The sequence below is a fragment of the Parus major genome, chromosome 9 (assembly GCF_001522545.3).
Source record: "Parus major isolate Abel chromosome 9, Parus_major1.1, whole genome shotgun sequence".
Lineage (NCBI taxonomy): Eukaryota > Metazoa > Chordata > Aves > Passeriformes > Paridae > Parus > Parus major.
The window spans coordinates 12,943,555-12,965,490 of record NC_031778.1 but is presented as its reverse complement, the minus strand read 5'-3'; the positions used below and the strand labels follow the sequence as shown (position 1 = coordinate 12,965,490).

At 35.8% G+C, this 21,936-nt stretch overlaps 1 protein-coding gene across 7 annotated transcripts in view; it reads right to left on the bottom strand.

Moving 5' to 3' along the window:
• Positions 1-21,936, bottom strand: part of ACAP2 (ArfGAP with coiled-coil, ankyrin repeat and PH domains 2) — a 61,673-nt gene that overhangs the window by 16,760 nt on the left and 22,977 nt on the right. For 3 of the 7 annotated variants that reach the window (XM_015637957.2, XM_015637950.2, XM_015637956.2), the window contains exons 6-11: positions 21,425-21,608; positions 19,130-19,174; positions 17,990-18,085; positions 13,796-13,870; positions 7,056-7,168; positions 365-416 (exon numbers count right to left, since the gene is read on the bottom strand). In XM_015637957.2, coding sequence (XP_015493443.1) covers positions 365-416; positions 7,056-7,168; positions 13,796-13,870; positions 17,990-18,085; positions 19,130-19,174; positions 21,425-21,608 — 565 coding nt within the window. Of the gene's footprint in view, positions 1-364; positions 417-3,522; positions 3,544-7,055; positions 7,169-12,408; positions 12,421-13,795; positions 13,871-17,989; positions 18,086-19,129; positions 19,175-21,424; positions 21,609-21,936 lie in introns of all 7 variants that reach the window. The other 4 variants (XM_015637948.2, XM_015637945.2, XM_015637954.2 and 1 more) reach the window with 2 other exon arrangements.

Here is a 21,936-nt window from a genome sequence, read left to right as displayed (position 1 = left end):
TGAACCAGTAAGTAACTGCAGGGAGCAAGTCCTGAAAGAGTTAAACACAACTGCTCAGAGAACAGCATGGAATATCTGACTGCCAACAAGTGAGCACAAGCCTTTTGGGACCAACAACTTTTAAAGCTCTAACTAGGTTACAAAATCCACAGCAAATAAAGTATGTGCTTACAATCAGTGCACAGGAATCTCAGAATTTGTCAGTGTAGCTATTAGTCTCATTTTACAAAGAAAGAAACTAATTTAGAAAAAAAGCAGTAGGTTGTTAAAGATCACATGGGATGCCACATCAGCAGTTTTCACATCAGTCAGGAAAATCATCACCCAAACCCCAAACTATCCCGAGCCAGTTTTCAATTCCTACCTTAAATTTCTTCTGGTACACAAGTTGGTTATTTTGTATTGAGAACCAGCGCCTATTTAAATGAAGAGACATCCAGAGAATACATAACTGATTTTACAGTGCTTATTTGACTGACATGTGCTAACATACAGTCTACAAAGAGACTGAATAAAAGAATTCACAAAAGTAATGCTGCAGTCAGTTTTGGTAAATAGTTCATAAAAATAACAAAAAAAGGGAAAGCAGAGACAAAACAGAAAAGAAAGCAAGGTTCAAATAATCTGAGTCCTAAACAAACACATTTATGTTATGACAACATTAGTTAAGCTATCACACAAAACATTTTCATTTCAAGGAACATTTCCTTCAGTATTTTAGCAGCAAGTTACAATTTTAAGTAGTTGCTTGATAGCACAAATTCAGATAGTTTGAATAATAAAAATACTTAAACCCATGTAAACTAATCCTGAAATGTTTTTGGGAGTAGACCTAACTTAATAAGGCACTAAAAATACTTCTGTGTTGTTATCCAATTTGGGTTTAATATCTATCTACAATGGGCATGTCTTAAAATTTTTGATCCTGAAATAAAAACACTGCATATAAAAACTAAAAAAAAAAAACCAATGAAAACCTTTTAAGTAGGATCCTAACTTAAGCTTCAGCTTTGAAGAAAAAAAAAAAAGATTTTATGACGGTATCCTGTAAAATCCAAAAGATCATACAATGCTTAAAAACTCCTCTGAACTTTATCCTTCCTTGTCAAAGTCACTGCTCATACAGGATACATCTCGGAGAATGGAAAAATAACTCATATTTCAGAAGAAATTACCTCAGATCTCTAACAATGATGTTTTATCAGACCACTGAATGAAAAAAAAAAGCAAAACAAACCTGTAGACATAACCAGGCCTATCTAGCTCTTCTGGGATGCACAAAAAAAAAAAAAAAAAGGCTAACCAATTATCACAATTCCATTTTCACTGACAAAAATGAAGGGAATGTAAAAAACAATTCAGTGAAATTTACGCCTTGTTTTGTTCAGGCTTATAATGCAAACCTCTATTTACCACAGCAATTCTTCAATTATCTCCAATACCCCACCTTTACCATAACTCACTTCTTTACTGCCAGTTAGTTTGAATGGTAACAGTACACAAAATACTGTGTTGCAACAGATCTTGTTATTCTCCACAGGCTGTTGAGTTTCAAGCTACAGTTTACCACAATTAGTAACAAGAGGGCCTCATGTATTTATTCATCCACCACAAGCCATTCAAGGAAAGAAGTGCACAAAGATGGTTAAGAAAAAGTAATATATACAAAAAATGTTAGATCCAAACCAGAAAATCCAGTATGTGTTAGAAAGGTTAGTGTTTCATAGACAGATGAGATTCTACCTTTTAACAATCTTTTCAAATGTTGTGCAGATATATTTAATTTAAAAAGCAACAACAGGGTCTCCTGTCATCCTTGACTTTTTCAATCTGTTAATAGCAGTAGTTTTAGTCACTGCTATTGTAAAGGTATCATCTTTACTATCTATTTACAGATGCAGTAAATATGCCCCACATGTAAGGTAGGCTATTGCTAATATTCATCTAGGAAACTTAATAAAAAAGCAGAATTGAAAAGGAAATAAACTCACATCTTTTTTCCTGTGCTTTTTTTGAACATAACACAAAACAGAACAACATGAAAAGTGGTGCCTAAGTGATAAAGGGAGTGGTAAAGGGGGAAAAAAAAGCAGCCTTGCCCGAAGACAATGAGCAATGGAGCAAATCCCTAATAAGAACCTTAGCAAGTGCAATTAACTTCATTAATGCAATGCCTCATTTGTTCTACAGCTAAATATTTAATGAGTTACTCTAGTAAACAAGCTCTAATCTCATCAGTTGGATATAAGTGAACACACAGATTGTAACACAAATTTGTGCCATCTTTAAAAGCTTCTAGTCTAGAGGTTTTGAAAGTATTTCAGTCCCTTTTTTTCCTAGTAGAAAAATGAAATCTGTCAAAGAAAAATTTTCAGTCTAGCCAAAAAGGGTGCAGGCTCTGGTGATTTTCTAAAATAAACTTTTACTGAATGAGATCAACAATTTACAATGTAGGATAACTTGTAGATCACATTTTAGAAGTAGATGTCAGAGTGAATACATTTTATTTTTTGCTTAACAAGATGAAAGTGTAAGGCTACCCTCCAAGGTGTCAGCACCACTGCAGTTTTATTCAGGCCAAAAACTTGGAGTTACTCCTCACTAACCAAATACTATCAACAAACTCTACTGCAGCAAACAGACTGCTGAGGGGTCTACACCAGCATCAGCCAGGAACACCTGAGGTACAGTCTCTGTACTGAAGGTGCTGCTGTAGGGTAATCCACATCTATCAGGTTCTAAGAATAATTTAATAAATCTTTAGACATCATGTGTGCATTAAGTACTGATTATTACCAAAGTTTCCTTAAATGTGCCATTCTGTCAAAAGCAAGAGAGAAGCATGGTGAAGGAGGAAACATTCTTGGGAATATTAAAGTAGTTTACACTGTCTCACTTTGTAGTGGTCGAATATAGTTGTTCCTATTTAGAAATGGAATGCTTTCCATCATTTATACCTACACAATTCAAAACTGTATTTATTAAATAGGAAACAATGCAAAATCTATAGAAAAAATTTCCAGTTTCTGAAAACTGAGAGTAATATTGAGAATATTGAAGTATAAAATTTGAATTTTACATAAAACAACGAATTGTGATTTGTGATTCTCAGAAACAGTTTTCTCCTCTAGTTGCTAGCAGCACACAATTAAAACAGAGTAATTAAGAATGCACAACATTTAAAAGTACATGTCTATTGCCAATGCAGTTGATAAGAAAAAAGAAAAATCTCATCAACTTCAATTGGAAAAAGGCAAGACATCGATCTTGTATGCTCAGTTTGAGTGCAGAAACCTGGCTTTAATTCCTTTTTTAGCTAAAAACTAGCTCAATCTTTCTAAACCTTTTAATGGAGTTGAGCAGCAGGTATACTGGCATCCCAGGCAGAATCCTTCTGTTATTTTCTTAGACTGAGTCACTTATACATCCATTGCAAGTAATCAAAATTAAATGCAGGGTTAATGAAGAGCTTTTTGCGTGCCAAGGAAACATTGGGAAGGTATAAAAGAAGCTGGTTGGTACCTGATGTGATCTGGCTTTTTCCTGTCATGTGAAAAAATGGGGTAGGATTAAAACATAAGGGAAAGGAGGAAAAGGGATGAAAAATGCAAAATGAGCAAAATAAGAAAAGAATTAGCATGATCTGAAAATACAGCAGAATTAAAAAGGAAACCATCTATTGCATCCAATCTAAAACCTATTTGGAACATACTTAATGGTTTGACAAGTGCTTTTCTCTCTACACACATTTATTCTTTCTTCATGATATATACTTATTTTTCATCTGAATTTCTGAGAACCAAAACAGCTTTCTAGCTACTGCTCCATAATAAATGCACCTGACTCTAGTTCCTGATGCCTTAAGAAAACTGGTGTACAATAAGGTATATAATTTACCAACAGGCAGAAATACATTCTAAACACAGGTGTCCATACCCAGTACTCTAAGCTTTTGCAGTACAAGGATGTAATTTTGGTTCCACTAAACTGTATTATCTGAAATACTTGTGTACATTATATGCTGTCCTTTCAGACACAACAAAAAGAGATTACAAAAGCTCCATCACTATCAAAACACAGCAACATTGACTTGCAAATAGCTCGGGGTTTACTTTGCAGCCTGCTCAAACACTTATTTGTTTCTAAAGCCAGTGTCACTCAGAACTGTCCCAAGAACAGGAAACTTGATGCAAAAGCCCAAAGAATTAAAGTCTTGAGACAATGAAACATGAGCTGCCAGGTGCCCCAGGAAGAAGCTTCATTATGCTAGCAAGACATTAATTTGTACTGGAAACAAATTTTCATTCACCACAACAGATTTTCCCCCTTCAAAAGGCTGCATTATACAGTCCTCTCTTTTTTTTTTTCCTCCTGCAGCAACCAGGATAATACCACTGTGGGGTCCATGGATTCACCAACCAAGATGTGCACATAGCAGCATCACATTTCTCTCATTTGTCAGCTAGAATCATACTGCTGTGTCAAACCCAGACAAAACCTATCATGCCCTTGCCTCTTCTCTTAGGTTTTTAATGCTGGCAAGTATCTGTTAATAGTGGCCATTGAAATGTTTTTGGTGCCTTTAATTAACTCTTGAAGGAGCTCTTAAAAAGGTCTAGAACCAACATAAGTCCAACTGACACCAATGGGGGAAAAGAGAGGTCCCAGTTTTAAATACATATTACTACTGACAGTGTATTTAGCAGTCAGCAAGGAAGGCCAGTGCTGTCACCCTTGGTGGAGAACAGCAGGAAATTCCAGTATTTCTAGGCAAATTTGTCTAGTTTTGTTTCAGCTGGTTGATTTTCCACCCACCTTCCCCAAAGACAGGGCAATAATAAAGCAGCAAACTGCTAATCTGGAAGAGCAGTAAAAGTATCTTTTCTGTCTTGACTTCAGCTTAGAATTCCCTAAAATAAAATACATAATTCTCTAAATGTTTCCTTCTTTGATATTTAATAAAATTTTACACACAGAACAGTTTAACACAATGACAAAATCATTTCTTGCACTTTAACTAGTGACTGGAAAAACCCACTATTCTCTAGTATGTGATAAACTTCAATGGAGTATCTCCCCACAGTTGAAACTGTAACACTACACAAGTAAAACCTTCCATCACGTGAAACAGGCAGTGGAAATAGACAGTGACCCCTTCTGTGCCTACAGCATAGCAAGCAATTACATATGTGTTCAGAACTAAAAATAACAGAAAGACTTCTTTATTTTTATTAAAAAATAGCAAAAGTGGGGGGGCTAGACTCAGAAATGAAAACTTCTTCAAGGTCTTAAATGTATATTTTATGTATGATAAAAAGTTTAATAGCAATTAGTAATGGTTTGTGAACATGTGGAATACAAAATTTAAATAATTGTTTAAATTTCAGAAATGTTTATAGGTAGTATATCCAACTCTATTTTTTGCCTAAAAGCATCCAACTCCAACATTTATCGCAGAGAGATAAATTATCAAGAATCTAATACTAAAAAGGTTAAATGTTTTGCTTTATTAAATGCCCCTGTGATAAATAGAAGAAAAAACTAAGTAAATATCAATTATGTAATAAAAGTAGGCAGCTCTGACTCATTAACAAGCTGTTTATCTTTGCCCTCTTAAATTATTGCTTGGATATTTTTTCATTATATTTGTTCAAATCTGAAACTTAATCTGAAGGAATGTCATTGTGTATCTTGATTTAATTACACTTTCTCCTTATTTACTTTGTCTCCATTTAAACTACCAACATACAGAGGTTAGTTTTAATTGACTCCTACTCTCTAATCACTTTAAGGTAAGTATTCCTAGGAACAAAGCCATGTGGAAGCAGACACTCCTGTCCTGCTCTCCCCTGTCACCTCCCTGCACAGCAGGGCCTTTCTGCATTTCAAAAGAGGAACCCAGAGTCAGAGTTTCACCATCAGTCAATCTGGCAGTGGCAAAAAGGACCCTTTCAGCCCCTTGGGAATCCAATCAAGGACAATCTCCTGCCCTATTACTGCAGATTTTTCTCAGTATGCTTATACTAACATTTTACTTCACACCAGGAAGGTGCTTTTGATGCACATCTCCTAGTTTTCTCCCTTCACCATCCTTTGATGCTTCACAGATCTTGGAGACCTTGGAGAACTCTGAATTCTGCTTGCATGAAACTAACCCAGAAAGTACATTACAATTACAGATGAATAATCAGGCCAAAGGACCAGACCTTTGTACTAGTTGCCCATGACTTGCTAATATAGATACAGTCTTACTGACATCAGTGGCCCTAGCATCACTTTACGGATTTAATTGAAGCGATCCAAATTTCTTACAAGTTTGTGGTGTGCTGAGAAGCTCAAGGAAGTATAAAAAAATTAGGATTGGAAGGGACCACCCACTGAAATGCACATTCTGTCCTTTCAAACGCAGCAAATAGTTCAACAGAAGCACTGATGAAAATATAGTAGAACATGGACAATAGAGAGCTCTGTATCACAAAAAATTAAATTTAAAATTCAAGAACTGTATCAAACTCTGCTGTAACTGCTCCAGCATATATATTTCCTTGAAAAAAACTACACACCATTGGAAATGCAAAAGAAATCCTGTTCAGGAAGAAAAATATTTAAATAGTAGTAAAATACACATTGTTTAAGATATATGACTAACAATATATTTTGAATTCCCAAAAGGGCCATCAAAACTACTAAGCAAAAGTCACTGCATAGGACAGGAATTTTAAAGGATAACAATTACATTGCTTATCTTTCAGAAAAAATAACTTGAGTCCTTGACTGTGTTAGTCTGCTTCCAGTGGCTATACAAATTCTATTTTACTCTGTCTTCTAACACTTTCCTAGCATATGCTTTCACAAGAGAAGGGTTTGCAAACAACTAGGACAGAAAACAAGGAAAAATGGCTTTGAAGTGCCATCTCAAAGTTAACTAACAGAGTCACCCCAGTGTTCTGTCAAAACTATGGAGTCAGCGAGTTACAGAGAGTATGAATCAGATGAGAATTCAGGTTAAAAAGCAGTATTTTTGTAAGCAGCAAATAGAGGTTCTGAGTAATTACCTGTTCCAAGTCTTGAAGGCATTGCTGGCTCGCTTGAATAAATAACCTTCCATAACGATGCCATTGGCTGCATCTACATTGTATTCTAGTTTAGTATCATCACTGGAATAATCCTAGTACAAAGGAACAAGAAAAACATACTGCAGTTCAAATGAAACTTCAAATATGAGCAGTACTATTGTCAAAGAGTAAATATTGAAGAATAAAGTTTTCCTTGCAACATTTATTAGTCCAACCGTGACTCTCAGCCCCTAATGGCATTTCTTAAAAAAGCAATTTTAGGAAATGAGAATGCTGAAGATTTTTACTTTACCTGCAACAAGGGGAATTTCTTGTTCAGGTATTGATGACCTCTACAACCAAATAGAGGGCAAACATTGCTGACAGAACATCTGATGTTTCAACTGCCTGCTCAGATGGTCTCTCACATTTTCCCAGCAAAGGGGATAGAAAAGCAGAGGAAAAGAAGCCATGAAAATTAGGAGTCAAAACTGAAAAACAGCTGCAGCCTGTTGCAGACACCTGTATAACGCCAGTTGTGCTTTAGCATTTGCTTCAGCTCTGTCATGTTGACAGCTGAGCTACACAGGAACTTGGAAGACGAGCAATCAAATAAAGATGATGCCATCAGTTAACTCTAGAGTAAAGCAATCAAAGTGCTGGCACTGATGACATGACCTTAGCAGTAATTTTTTCTTTATGATCTTGGATAAGATTATAAAATTACAAGTAGGACAAGGGAATATGCCTTTCCATCAACTTAATAACAACTAAAACCAGCTAATAACAATTAACAGCAGCTTTCTAAGCTTTAGAAAGGCTGACTGCTTCACATCTTCAGCAAAGGTAGGTTAGACTAAGTAATAATATATGTGGTGATCATTTGCTTTCACATCTCATTGAGAACAGCATGGGCTCTTCCCAGGGAGGTAGAGTTCAGATATTCAGTGAGTGGGAGGCTAACATCTACAAGTGGTGCATGAAAAAGCACACATGGAATGACATCATTTATCACAACTTTGTCCAGAGATGAAAATAATATACATGCTGTTATTAAAATATATATCCTTAAAGTAGACTAGCAACATATGGCTTCTTCCCCTTAACAAGGGTGTAAGAGACACATTACTGAAAATTAAATTTCAGAAGAAAAAAACCAAACAAGTTAAATACTTAAAAACCAGAACATTTTGTAATATGACCTTCCTGAACCTTCAGTAGTTACTTTTTGTAAATTGGAAACATCAGCTTTGCATGAAAAGTATATCTGAAAGTCTCTGTTTTGTACTTTGCTCCTTAGGAACTTTTCTATACATAAACAAAACAAGGCAAGAAATATATATATATATATATATAAAAATATCTTCAACACCAACATGGTCATTAGCTCCAGGTAATAGCCCAGGATGCACACAACTTTCGTGCTACACATAATGTTTACTTTTATACATGCAGATGGTTTGGTCCAATCCAAGGTTAATTACACATGATAGTGAAATGGTTACAAATATTAAAATGGGCCCTTTAAGCTCACCAGTCAGAACAGCACAAAATCCTTAAAATTACTCACTGTTTTCAGCTACTGCTAACCTGGATAGATTAACTAATGTTGAAATGTTAAATCTAGATTTTTATTATTGATTAACAGATGATCAGTGCAAGAGTTCTGAAAGAAAATGAAACTATCATATTACTACCATACACCAACCTGAATAAATATACTACTTACAAATGAAAGCTTCACCAAAAGCAAATAATTTTTTGTAATTATTGTTAAGCATTTAGTAACTTTGACTTTCTGCCTGTTTTCTAGATCAGAACATGCTGAACATAAAAGGCTTCATGTAAGCTCTCAAAATAAAAAAAAGAGAAAACCACTATGCACAAATTTAGACATACTGATGTCACATTCCCTACATTCCCCCAAAATGGATAAATTACTCTAACTTACCAGCTCCCAAACATAATGAAATCTGCTAAAGATTTGCATCTTCCTGCCTCACTGATGCCTGCAACTCCTTGTCTAGTTAAACACAATATACATTTCCTCAGTCTTTTCTGTCCAAACTACTATGTAATCAGATTTTCCTCTGGATTTGGAGAACTGCTGCAGCAAATGCAGCTGTTTTTTCCAATGAGTCCAGATCTGTGCTTTGAAGGTGCATACAATCATGACAGGAAACCTTCATGTCATTTATCATGCCACAGTCTCAGTCAGAATTATCTAAAATACTGTGCCTTCTCATGAAATGCATTTAGTGTAATTTTTAATTACTTCTCTGATTGAATTCCACTTTTGCAGAGCAGAAAAAGACACCAGAGTGTAGAGACAAATGTCAAATATCTCCTTAACTGTATATGGCAGACTGTGAGCTGGAGTGGGGAGGGAGTAAGGCTTCCATGTGCTTTATCCACAAAAACTTCATTGATAAAGTTGTGGTCAGGGAAAACATGACCAAACAATCAGAAAAAAAAAAAATACGCTCCATTTAAATTCCATGGATAAAAGGAGAAAATGAAACTAAATTAGCTGTGTTCTGATCTCAGCCTCTGTTATTCTATAATTGAAAAATAGGAGCAAAGCAGTCACATTATTGTTTATTTTTATCTTGGTGCATGGAAAAGTTTAGTGAATCACAAAAAATAATCTGGAGTGGAGAAAAATCCACCCCTATCTTTCCAGTGTCCTGCATAAGAGAATCACATGTTAATAAACTAGTCACTGTATGTGATTCAGAATTGTGTATTCTGCCAGCAGGCACATAACTGGTAAAGACTTAATTTAAAATGTAATTAAACTAATTAGATGTCAGTTAGGATTAATGTAGATTTCACCTAACCAGAACTTAGAAAATGTAGCCAGTATTACGTAATTTCCACTGAAGTGCTACATCACACATTTCATTCAGTTTTGAAAGAATAAACATGTATGGCTTCTATTCTGACACTGATTTTTCACGGTTGGCTGCTACTGGAAGAGAAACATGTAGAAGTAGGTTATATAAGTGAACAGCATGCTTTCATGCCTTTTCCCCCCATTTTCTTTAAATGTCCATGGGGTACAGCAAACCAGCTGGCAATGGAAAAACAACTTTCATCTCCAGAAATAATACTAATCTGGTGTGTCACAGAAGACTTAATATTCTTGACAGTGTTTCAGTGAATGCTTTTTTGTATGAAAGTATCAATTCATCACACATACTTGATTTATTTCAGAGCATGTTTTCTTTTTCTCTGTTCTTTCTTTTTCTTGTTTGCAAAACAAAACCCTCCACACTTTTCAGTAGCAGAGCTTTTGTTTTACTTTCAAAATTGCTATCAGGCTATGAAAGCTATTCAAGCCATTTTACTAGTAAATCTTAGGAACTATATTTTAACATTGAAGGTGTAGCCCAAATGATTTTTTTACTTTAGAGAAGGAGCATTTTAAAAGTTTCTTTAACAGGCAGTAAATAGGAGAGCATAAGTACTAAAGAAAATACTAACCTGAGAAATTAGGCCAGCATATACTAAACAGGAGACACTAATTGTGCAAACCCCCCATTTAGAAAGTTGCTTCCATTCCCTCTCTATTGGCAAGAGATTTTTGTCATGCTTAAGCTGAAAAGTCCCTTGAGGAAGGGTTTAAAACAACAGACACCACAAGTACCAAGGTTTTACAGTCCAAGAGAGTGAGAAAATGCAAGAGTGTCATTGAGCAAACAAGTAACTTGAAATACAAGCACATCTTTGGTTTTGGAGACAGGATTATTCTACACATCTTCCCAACAGCAGCTCAGGTTTATTTCTGCTTTGTGATTGTGGTAGCATCTGGTTTCCTTTTACCTTGTTTACTCAAGATGCTAAAAATTTTCAAATCATTCTCACTCCAGCTGTTTCCTGAGCAGTTCTTCGGAAGCAGATTTTTACTTTAATGAAAAAGGGATTTGAATACAACAAAAACTATTTGAAGTTCAATGCAAATACTTTTCCTGTACTATCTCCCTCATTTTAGAACAAAAGATTAGCTTTGACACAATACCAAAAAGCCATGAAGCTCTTGACAGGTGCAACTGATTTTTAAAATATTTCTTAATTAAACGTGTTGTTGCAGCAATGGGCTGCAAACTGCTCAGAAAACAAGAGTCATGTCTAATGTATTGACACTGCAACACCATTCTTTTAATATAAATCTTTCCTTATAAAAATATATTGCAAAAATTTCCCAGAATGATCATGAAATTTCTAGATTAATTCATAGCATGTGTTGCTTCAGTTTAATACAGAAAAAATAATTCCTTACACTGAAAAAAATAAAATTAAAAAAAAACTTGTGTCCTGGACATCTTCTGAGTAAATAGACCACAAAACTTACAAGTAATTAAAAAAAGTAAATCATATTATCAGCTCTGCTAAAAGAGAAATCACACTGTATTGGTGACCAAGCCCTTCCATGACACTTTTTAATAGCTTCTCCATCAACAGCCTAATTAAGTAGGACAATGATTATACAGAAAAGTGAGATGGGTTATTTAATTAGTGCAATTATTCTGCATGCATATGCACATATATGCAAACACAGGTAGTGGGTGGGTAGGTGTGTGCACGTATGCACTTACCTATACATTTCAGAAAAGGAACTGTTCTTTATCCACACAATGAAGGAAAGGCATCATTCTGAAGCATTAGATTAGAACTTCAGTATATTAAATGCATATATACCTCATGGAATATTCAACACAATGAGCTTCAGAAGTTTCAGTTGTTATAAAACATGGAAGGATTTGGCATTGGAAGATTTGGGAACATAGTGGAAAGCAACATGACAAGACATGAGAAGAGAGCGGGGAATAAAGTTGCCATCCAGCACAGGGTGACCAGATGACGAGTACTGATAAAAAAAAAAAGATCCAAAGTTTAAGGCAGTTCTGAAATCCTGATGAGCTAGAAGCCAACTTGTTGTGAAGGTTGGGAAGAGCAAGTAGGAGGAGACAAAAAGAGACAATGTGATTTGAATAAGAAACTGAGAAAATGATTGGACAAGCTATAAGAGGAATCTCCAATAAAGCACAGTCTAGGCAATATCAGCACAAAAATGCGACAGTGACTTCACTGATAAGGACAAGAGACAACATTTACAATTCAAAACACAGAACTTAAGAGGACAACATACAGTACATTCTGACTGCCCTGATTATATTTTAGAAACAGCATTAAATTGTCAATTAAAGTAAGTAACAATAAAAGTAACATCACTGTGCTTGTCGCTCCTACTAGAAATCAAGAACATTTATAGTACACACAGATACGGCTTATCAAGTTTCATGAAGGTTAAAAGTTTCAGTAATAATTGAAACTAGTAAAAGTAGTTTACCTGTAAAGCAGCCTTAAGCAGCATTTGAAGAAAAAACAAAGACTTGTAAACACCATTGGCAACAGCAGTGACCATAATTCATGGGAACCAGCTATTATTTCTATGGCAAATTTAAAGATAATTGCTCATAACTGAAATCCTTCACCAAGCACCACTGTCCTCTTTAACAGAGAACCTCTCAACTAGTGTCCATTCCTGAAACTGAGCCTTTAAGCCCAACAAACTTTAAATTTGACCTTCAACATTAATTCTCAAGTTTCATCTTTCCCATTTCCTCCCTTTCTTTCCCTTCCTTGCCTGTAGTTATCTCCTGACTCGAAGCACAGCATGTCAGCTCTGCCCTCATCATCACATCTGCTCAATTTCACAGCAATCCTAAGGCTTCCCACCAACTCCTAAAGGGATGACAGGATGCACCAATAAAAATGTTTTCAGCAACCAAAAATGTTACCTTTTCCCATTATATTAATATTGGCTCCTACTAAGGCTACCCAACATATAATCTCAGTATGTTTATTAAACATTATTATTAAAATAAATTCCTGAATTTATTTAGTTATCAGATTTCATTTATACTGGGTGGGATTTTTTAATTTATGCCACCTGAACAGAGACAGAACGTATTTGAATGACAGTAAGAAATGTAGCATTACCTTTAAACTGCTATCTAATTCCTTTTAAAAGTGCCTGCAGTATTAGCTCACTACCAGAGAGTTTGGTGGAAATATTTTTAACTTCTGGCATTATACCTGCAAAACCAATACTGATCTAGAGCTTCTGAAACATCCAAGCATCAGAAGTCATTCCCCCCAACATGAATTACCAATAGTTTTCTCAATAAGTAAAAAGAATTATTGCACAAATCTTCCCCAGAACACCAATTAGATGTTCTCAATTTCGTATCTGTGCACAGTTGAACCAGTACATTAGACACTCATTTAAAAAGTTTACTTTTGCTCTTCATATGCAACAGCAGCTGCCACACAAGCTCCAAGCTGCACTTGGATTTGGCACAGTCCAAAGTGAAACCTACGGCTGTAAGGCTGTGCAGCACATACACCTCTTCTACAAACACACAGCATGGAAACGCAGAAACCTGTACAACTTAATTCAAGAGGTAATAGGAGTTCTACTGAAATGCTAGAATCCCAGCATTCAAATAAATTCTACTGTTCTATTTATGTCTCCATAAAAACTAAGCATAATATTTTGTTCGGTAACACAAAATTAATATCTGTAATCCAACCCTACACTTAATGACGTGTCAGTATGTCTCTCTGCACTAAAAATACCATCCCTTGTAGTTCTGATGCAGAGATGCTGGGGAGAGATGCTACAGATAAAAAAAAATGTGTGTGCAGCCTGCCTTTTACATTCTGTTAAGTACCTTTTGTTGAATAGTGGAGTGCTTTTGCTCCATATCTCTCTTCTCCTTTGCAGCATCTACAGCCAACTGATCCAGCTGTAAAGAGAAACAGAAAATTGGATCTTTAAATTATCATAAGAAATTTGGCTCAGTAGATTTCACAATGCTGACAAAAAAAAGAACACATTATGTCTAGACATTGCAAGACTTCTATATTATTTGCATAGTATAATTACTTGTACGTCACAAATTGTTTACCTTGAATAACCACTGAAGCCTCGTTTAAAGCACTGCTCTGCCACCCTGAATTAACCTCTACAAAGGTGTACATTTCTTGTAAGCATTAGAAGAACTGTTTCAAAGAACAGCATGGTGCCAAGCATATGCGACTCTACCGCATTGGTGCTCAGTCTCCCAAGAGGATGACTCATGCTTTAGCTGCTCTTGCTGGCCTATGCAGCAGCACTGGCAGGAGCAGCAAAAACTAGAAGGAGCAAGTGCTATGGATTTTTCCCTCCACAAAGTGGGACAACTGTCTCAACCAGGATTTTGTGTTGATAGTTTTGATCAGCAGTACACAAGCAAGATTGCTTGAAGTCTTAGGCAGAGACAATCAAACTAATTTTGGAAATAAAAATATGCTTTTGAAAGTAACAAAGATTGTCACAGAGAATATTTAAGTTAGTATCCTTACAAAGTCTGTGATAATAAAAAAGCCACTACCCAAAAACTTTCCTTTTACAATCACAAAAAGAAGAGAACATTTAAGATACCCTGTAAGAAAAAGCTTGATTGGGGTTTTCTTCTTTTGGTTGGTTTTGTTATATAGTTTTGCTTCTTTGGGTTTTGTTGTTTGTTTTATTCAGGCCTTCATGTTTAAGTAAGAAATGCAGTAGAGAAGCAGATGTTGTCTGAAAGAGCAGTTAGTTTGGTACTTCCCCAGCAGCCCATAAGACAAGGCTGCCATTACCCAGCGGTGCAGACACAGCGCTGAGCGCAGGGCTCGGCCCGCAGCTCTCGGCTGAGGGACAGGGCTGGCTCTGCTCCAGGCCCACAGCGAGAACAGCAGGAGCAGCGTGCAGCAACACCAGCTCCCAGCTGGGTCACTCTCTTGGCACAGGGCACAGATGACTAACACATCCTCTGATCCACACACAAAGAGGATCCCCTGAACCCGCTCTCAGAACCACAAGTGACAGGCCCCTGCCAACTCCGGCCATTTCCCTGGTCTTTCACTTCTCTGCTTGACATGATATACATGAGAAAAAAGGGACAATAACAGGCCCTTACACCCTTGTGCTAAACAGTCTCCAACAATTATGGAGATATCAGAAAGCTGAAACATCTGGATCCAATTCCATACTCCGTTACTTTTTTAACTCTTCTCTCCCTGTCTTCCCCTCTGGCTCAAAAGGCCATACCAGCACTTGCACACCGTTATAGGCATTTGTGAATGGGAACATATTGAAGGCTGAAGTGTACAGATGCCACATCTAAGCAGCTCTAGGACTTAAAAATTACACAAGAGCCTCTAAAACAGAGACTGGGCTCAAGGATTGTTTTGCATCAAGAATCCTTGGGGAACTCTTTATTTCATGATAAAGCTAAGAACTGGGTCAAGGGCTGTTCAAAACTTTATATGTATCTTGTTAAAAACTCCAGACTCAGGCACCTGCACATGGCCCCCAAGATTCTTCCTTTACCCCATTAGATGAAACAGAAGGTAGTCACTCAGTGTAGGGCAATTACCTCTAATTTATCTTGAATATAAATGTTTGAGGGTACATTTACCACAGCCAAACAAAATTCTTAACAGTAGCTCAATCCATCAATTACTTTTTTTACTATGTAGGCAGCATTGCACCATTCCTGTCTGCAAGCTCAAACCAGAGTTCCTTCCATTTCACTCAGGTGAGCAGCACATCAGTTGTCTTAAAAGAGACTAACAGCATACAACTACCAAAAGCTGTAGCAAATCACAACTAAACTATCAAAATCATTATAGCATCACTAAGTAATTTTCAGAAAATCTGTTTTTTTGAACTACTGCATTTACTGGTAAATGCATTTTTATAAACACAATGCTACAACTGGCATTCTGAGGAGAATTAAGTCAGACTAAAATATTCAGCTTTTTGAATAGTCATCTCAATGAAAATTCAAATGTTTTCTTTTTAAGCTAAAACCACATTTCATATGAAAAGAAACAAAACCCATAATTTCCCTGCAAAAGCTCATATTATGCTTGCACATTATTAAAGAATCCCATACAATGACCCGGTTCTCAAGGGATCCTACCCTGACCTGAAGTATCCAGAAAGCAAAATTGCTTAATCCTAATCCATCACAGTAAAACAGTTATTTTGAAAATACAGACAAAAATAATTCAAAATTCTAACTATACTATTCAAGATCAATTTTATTACTTCAGATGCTGTTAACCCTTGTAATTAAGATCATGCACAAAATTCACCTAGGAATGAAAACTCACTCACCAACAGGAGGAATCTAACAGCATTTTCACAAAAATCCAGCAAATCCCCGTTATGTCACAACATACTTTGTTAAAGGCAGAAGCTTCAACCAGTACAAGCTGCAAAGCCACCAACTGTTAAAACTTTCAACAGCTATTTACAAATCTGCTTCTGTCATGAAAAATATCCATTACTTAAACACCAAGGTGCACTACAAAAGAACAATTCCGCAAGTTGTACAACTTCAGGGTCTTCAGTCCATCCTTGCTCCAACTGCAATATATTTAAAACATTCTTAGCTATGAATTTTCTAAATTTAACTCCTTCAGTTGCTATGATACCAGCACCAAAATGAATGCTACACAGTGCTCCTTACCAGATCAAGCAAAAGCATGACCAGACATTCAAAAATAACCTTGTATTTTCTTACTTGAATCACATCAATGAAATGGAAACACTGAAGCCTGGCTGATAGCCTAACCCACTGTCAACTCCATAGTTAGTGTCTCCTTTCCTCATCCCCTCTTCCACAGAACTGCAGGACACTCATGTTATACAACCAGACACTAAACAGTGCAATACTTAGAATCCAAACTGGAAGGCTGTTGAAGAATAAAGGGCACATTTATAGAAGAGTAACATCCACCTGAACTGTTCAAGTACCCCTATTACACCAAGACCTGACATATTTCTACACGTAATTAAGACCCACAGTAACCCAGTTGGGGCCTAGTATAGAAGAAAAAACTATTCAGCCATTGTGTTGTTGGAGGTATTTTCTACAGCTCCCAATCTGCTGCACTCCATAGTTCAGAACAATTTCATCTCTTAGACACTCAATGACACATCTACTCAAGACAAATGTAAAAGTTTTCTGACATTTATTTGCTTTTTTTTACCTGGACAGACAAAAATCTGGCTGCTTTGTGGATCTGTTTGGGAAGTAGCAAGAGGGGTTTGTATCAGAGCACTTGTTGCAAGTTCTCAGATAGAGGCAAATAGAAAGTGCTCAAATAACTTGGACTGAAAAACAAGTCAAGACATGGCTGAGTCTCCTCCCTGCACCACAGACAGATCTTCATTTGAATACTGTATGTTCCAATCTATTTGTATAGCCATTTCCAATGTCTTCTGTGTGCAGCTGGCAGTGGTCCATCTAAGCTTTTCATGAGTCCTTCACTGAAAACCTAGAAGTGTCAATTGTCCTTACATAACAAAAATGGGCAAGAAGGACTCCACATAGGAAGTAAATTTTGCACTACTTAAAATCATACTTCCGTTTTATGGTCTAAGTTGCTAACATCAAAGTTATATTTGCACACATCAAAATTTAATTATGCAGACTGCATAATTTGTACAGTAAATAAAGTACATGAGTGGAAGGAAAACCAGCCTAATCTACTTTTTATTATTAGATATATTTATAAACATGGGTCATACACAAAAATTTTGAAAACCAAATAATCCAGTATCCTCAATATCACAATGTACCTCACAGAGCAGTAGTGGCTAGGCTAAAGTATGTAAATCCTAAAGGTAGTATTAATTTTAGTAAACAGACAACTTTCAGTTTGCAATTATTTTTGTTCCTTTCATTACAGTATATTTTTTATGTTTTGCCTTTATCATACTACAGTTCCCTTTTTGTTGAATAAATCCATATAGTACCTGATATGGAGGCATATATCAAGATTTCTTCCATTTCAGAATATAGTTATGCATTTTTAAAATAATTTGTTACCTGTGCACCAAGATCTTTCATGTAGGGCTCAAGTTCACTAAACAGATCATAGCCTTGATGGAAAAAAGCCAGATGTGCATACATAAATGATAACATCTAGAAGGAACAAAGTAAATATTTATTCTCTTAAAATTTATATCACATATATATGTCACTTAATTCACATAACCTATAACTTAAGGTTTAATTTGTCCTCTCATGTTCTGACAGTTTTACATCAATACCTCATAGAGCTGCCAATGTTGTAAAACAAATGTGGAAAGTAAAGGAAGAAAAGAACCAAGCAAAAAATCTCAGAAATCAGTTGACAGCATTAACCCCATGAGCAAAACAAAAGAAATCTACTTAATGGCAGAAAACTACTGCAAATTCATATCACCTGAAATTTTTGCTGTTTCCTGTGTAACTGGTACATGTAAGGTAGAGAGGGGCTATAGAATATTTTACTAATGATCCAAACCCATAACCTTTATGAACATATGTGAAAAGACTGTCTGGCCTTAAAACAGAAAACAAGTTGGGAAGGTGCAGAGCAAAATAGCAGGCAGTTATAAACCAACCCAAGTAAAGTTTCTGCTTTTTAAGGAATTAAGAAAATTATGGGAGAACAACATCAGACATTTGAAAGAATAGCACTGGTTAATGTGTCACTCTATATATCAAACTTTTAGCAGAGATAATGGGGAGTAGAAAAGTACAATATGAAGAAAATTGGCATGCAGGTATAGATAACTTAGCAGATACCATATCATTCATATTAAAATTTGCTCTGTTCTTAGAAAGAGCAGAATTCATCTTAGAATAGATTATAAGTAGCATTTACAGTTTATAAAGTAATAAACCAGGCCTAAACAGCAGAATTCTAGGCAAACTAAGTTTGATTTTCACTATGGAACACATACCAAAGGATCAAAGCAGTGAAAACCTGTAAGTGTTCAAATCTGAAGGACTGTCAAAAACAGTTAAACATGTATGCCCAGCTACAGTAAAGGCCAAACTGACAGTCACCAAACTGACACATATACTGATAACATTTTGAGTAATTAAAGGACTAAATTTTTAACATACTGCTTTGTGGCCTTATTTTTAATTTCAGATGGATTAAAATATTTGATATACAGAGAATAAAGTATATCTTACCGATTTTAAGATTTCTGCTCTCCTTTTAGACTGAAGAACATTGATCTAGGAAAAACAGAACAAACAAGCAATTTATTTTATTCTAAACTTCTTATTTTAGTTGCAATTTTCCCCCAAGTAATCACATTCAAGCTCAAAACATTGCAAGAAGACAGTTCAATATCAGACTTCCCAAAGTACTTTCAAAAGAAGAAGATGCACTCTAGTTCTGACATTGATATCAAAGTGATGCAACCAGAGAACACTTCCAAAACTTGAGCTTCACAGTGATAGTCACAATTTTCTTACATCAGTAGGGAAAATACAAGACACCATGTGCTAGCTAGAAGTAATATAAATACACCTTTCAAGCAAGGAAAATTGGTTCTCATTTTCAAGAGACTGAATTCAAGATGTTTCAAGCACTGTGAGCTAAGCCAGCCCACCAACTCCTCGCAGAAGTTGCACTCGGCGCTGCTGCCAAGGCAGATCAAAGGATGGGGGCAGGGTTACTTTCTCCCTTCTTTTCTTACAGACTCACAGTATTTAGGTATCCCAAAAGTAGTCCCAGGGAAGCAAGAACATAATAGTTTCAATAAGTAATTTCTGTGTATACCTGCACTTTTAAACTAGCTGAAGTCACTGATTAATGGTGTTGCCCTAGAACTTGAGGAATTTCACATTATATAGAAAAAATAACCAATTTTTCACATTCACCTAGTTATCCTACCTTCTTTGGTCTCTAAACTTTAAAGGTTGCCATGCAGAACTACAGATTTTACTTTAAAAGATCCACTTAGCAGAAACGGCATGATTTTGTAATTTAACACCTCTATGTCAGTTTAGAATTTCAGCAAAATAAATAAACTTGCTGAAGCTATAATCAAAACCAGATTCTACTGCTATACTTAAGTAGTCATTCTTTTGGAAAACTTTCTGCAGCAAAAATAATGAAAATTTGTTTGCACAGAATAAACCCTCAGCCTGTGAGGCAAAGAAAAATAAAAATAGAAGGAAAGCAAAGGTTTTGAATTACAGTTTAAAGCCAATCTAGCTACAAGGAGACCACAGTTGTGAAGCCATTTTCCCAGAAGAATCATGCAAGTAGAAAGAATTCCTAAAGCTGAATTGATTTTTGTCCACGTTGATAGATGCTGAAACTGTTCCCAGTTACTCTAAGCATAGCTTTATCCCAGGAACTGCTCATACTTTGAACATATAAATTCCAGGAGGCAAACAACCAGCAGTTCAGTGCACACACAGGGAACTGGCCTGCTGCAGTAGTGACTGCCATCTTCCCCCACATCATTTAGTGTTAGTACAAATAATCCTGTGGGACATAATTCATACGACTTTTTAAACACCAAAATTACCTTAGTGTTTAAAAACAGGAGCTCAGAGTTGACCAGTGACCATCACGTCTGTGAACATGCCCAGGCTAACAGGCTCCACTTCATTTTACAACTCATAATGCAATTTATAGAAAAGTTAATTAAGCTTTAAATAACTGACTGATGATAATGTCTAATATAGATGATAATGTCTAATATAATAAAACCAGCTTAATTGTAAAGAGTTGTTCTGTGTTTGATCACAGGAGAAGCTCTGACCCATTTGGGAGCCCCAGCCTATCATACCATCCAAGTTGCATTAATCCTGTTTTGGTGCAATTGTGGGTAAGAATGAAGCAGATGAATTTTAAGTATCAAAAAAAAAAAATTTATTACAAAGCAGCATGCCAAAGAATACCTCTCAACACCCTATGGGAGATCTTCATTAAAAAGGTAAAGGATAGTTAAGTTCTTGACTTGCCTTACAGCACAATGGCCAACTCTGAGGCATCTAGACAAGCTAAATACAACCCAAAGCATACAGCTAAAATTGCAGAAGTACCCAAGATCCTGTATCAGAATTATTCAGGTAATTTGCATTTCTTAGGCTAGGTTACAGTTTTTATTTCAAATATATAAGAAACTACAGTATATCTAACTCATGAAACACTTGGGTAAATATCAGGCAAATACTGGGTTTTTTTTCAAAGTTAATGTTCAGCTTGAAAATTAAACTGTGTCATTGCAGCAAGGACACTGAATAACAGAGCATTAAAGCAGTAATAATGCATCAGTTAATTTTCTTCAGATTTTATTCGAAAAAGAAATTACTTAAAGTAATTTATAAATGAAAGTTCTTCCTTTTTCCCCGAATCTCCACATCTTCCAAGAAGCTTACAAAAAGAACTTCTAACATTGTAAAGAACACGTCTCTAAAAATATGTAACAAATGGTTTTGAAAAGTAACTTTTATTGCTGTCCTTACCTGAAGAACATAATCCAGAGCTATGTGTCGAAAACACTTCCGTGTTGCAGTCAAAATGTTGGTTGCTTCCTCTACCTCGTGTTGCTTATTTCTTTGAACTTGAGCATTTTTCACCAGAGCATTCTCCTTTTCTTCACTGACTTTTTCAAACTGTTTCTTTGCATCTTTAAATTTCCTAATATCTCTATGGAAAAAGGAAATACGGATAACAAATTAATTCCAAAGCATGAAAAAGAGTTTAAAGCTACACCAGACAGACCAAGGTTGTGACTGCTATAGCTGGTGTCTTTTTCAAATTCTATATTCTTCAGTACATCCTTGGGTCAAATGGAAATCCACAAATTATGACAGAAGCTTATTGTGTTTCTTTTCTGAAGAAAGGACAAAACTGAAATGTAACTGAACACATCTGATGCCCACTGGGGAAAAGCTTTGTCCCCCATGTTTAGCCAATTACAATATGTAATTAGATCAGTAATTCATCCTATTGCAACGTTTCTGCAGCTGGATTT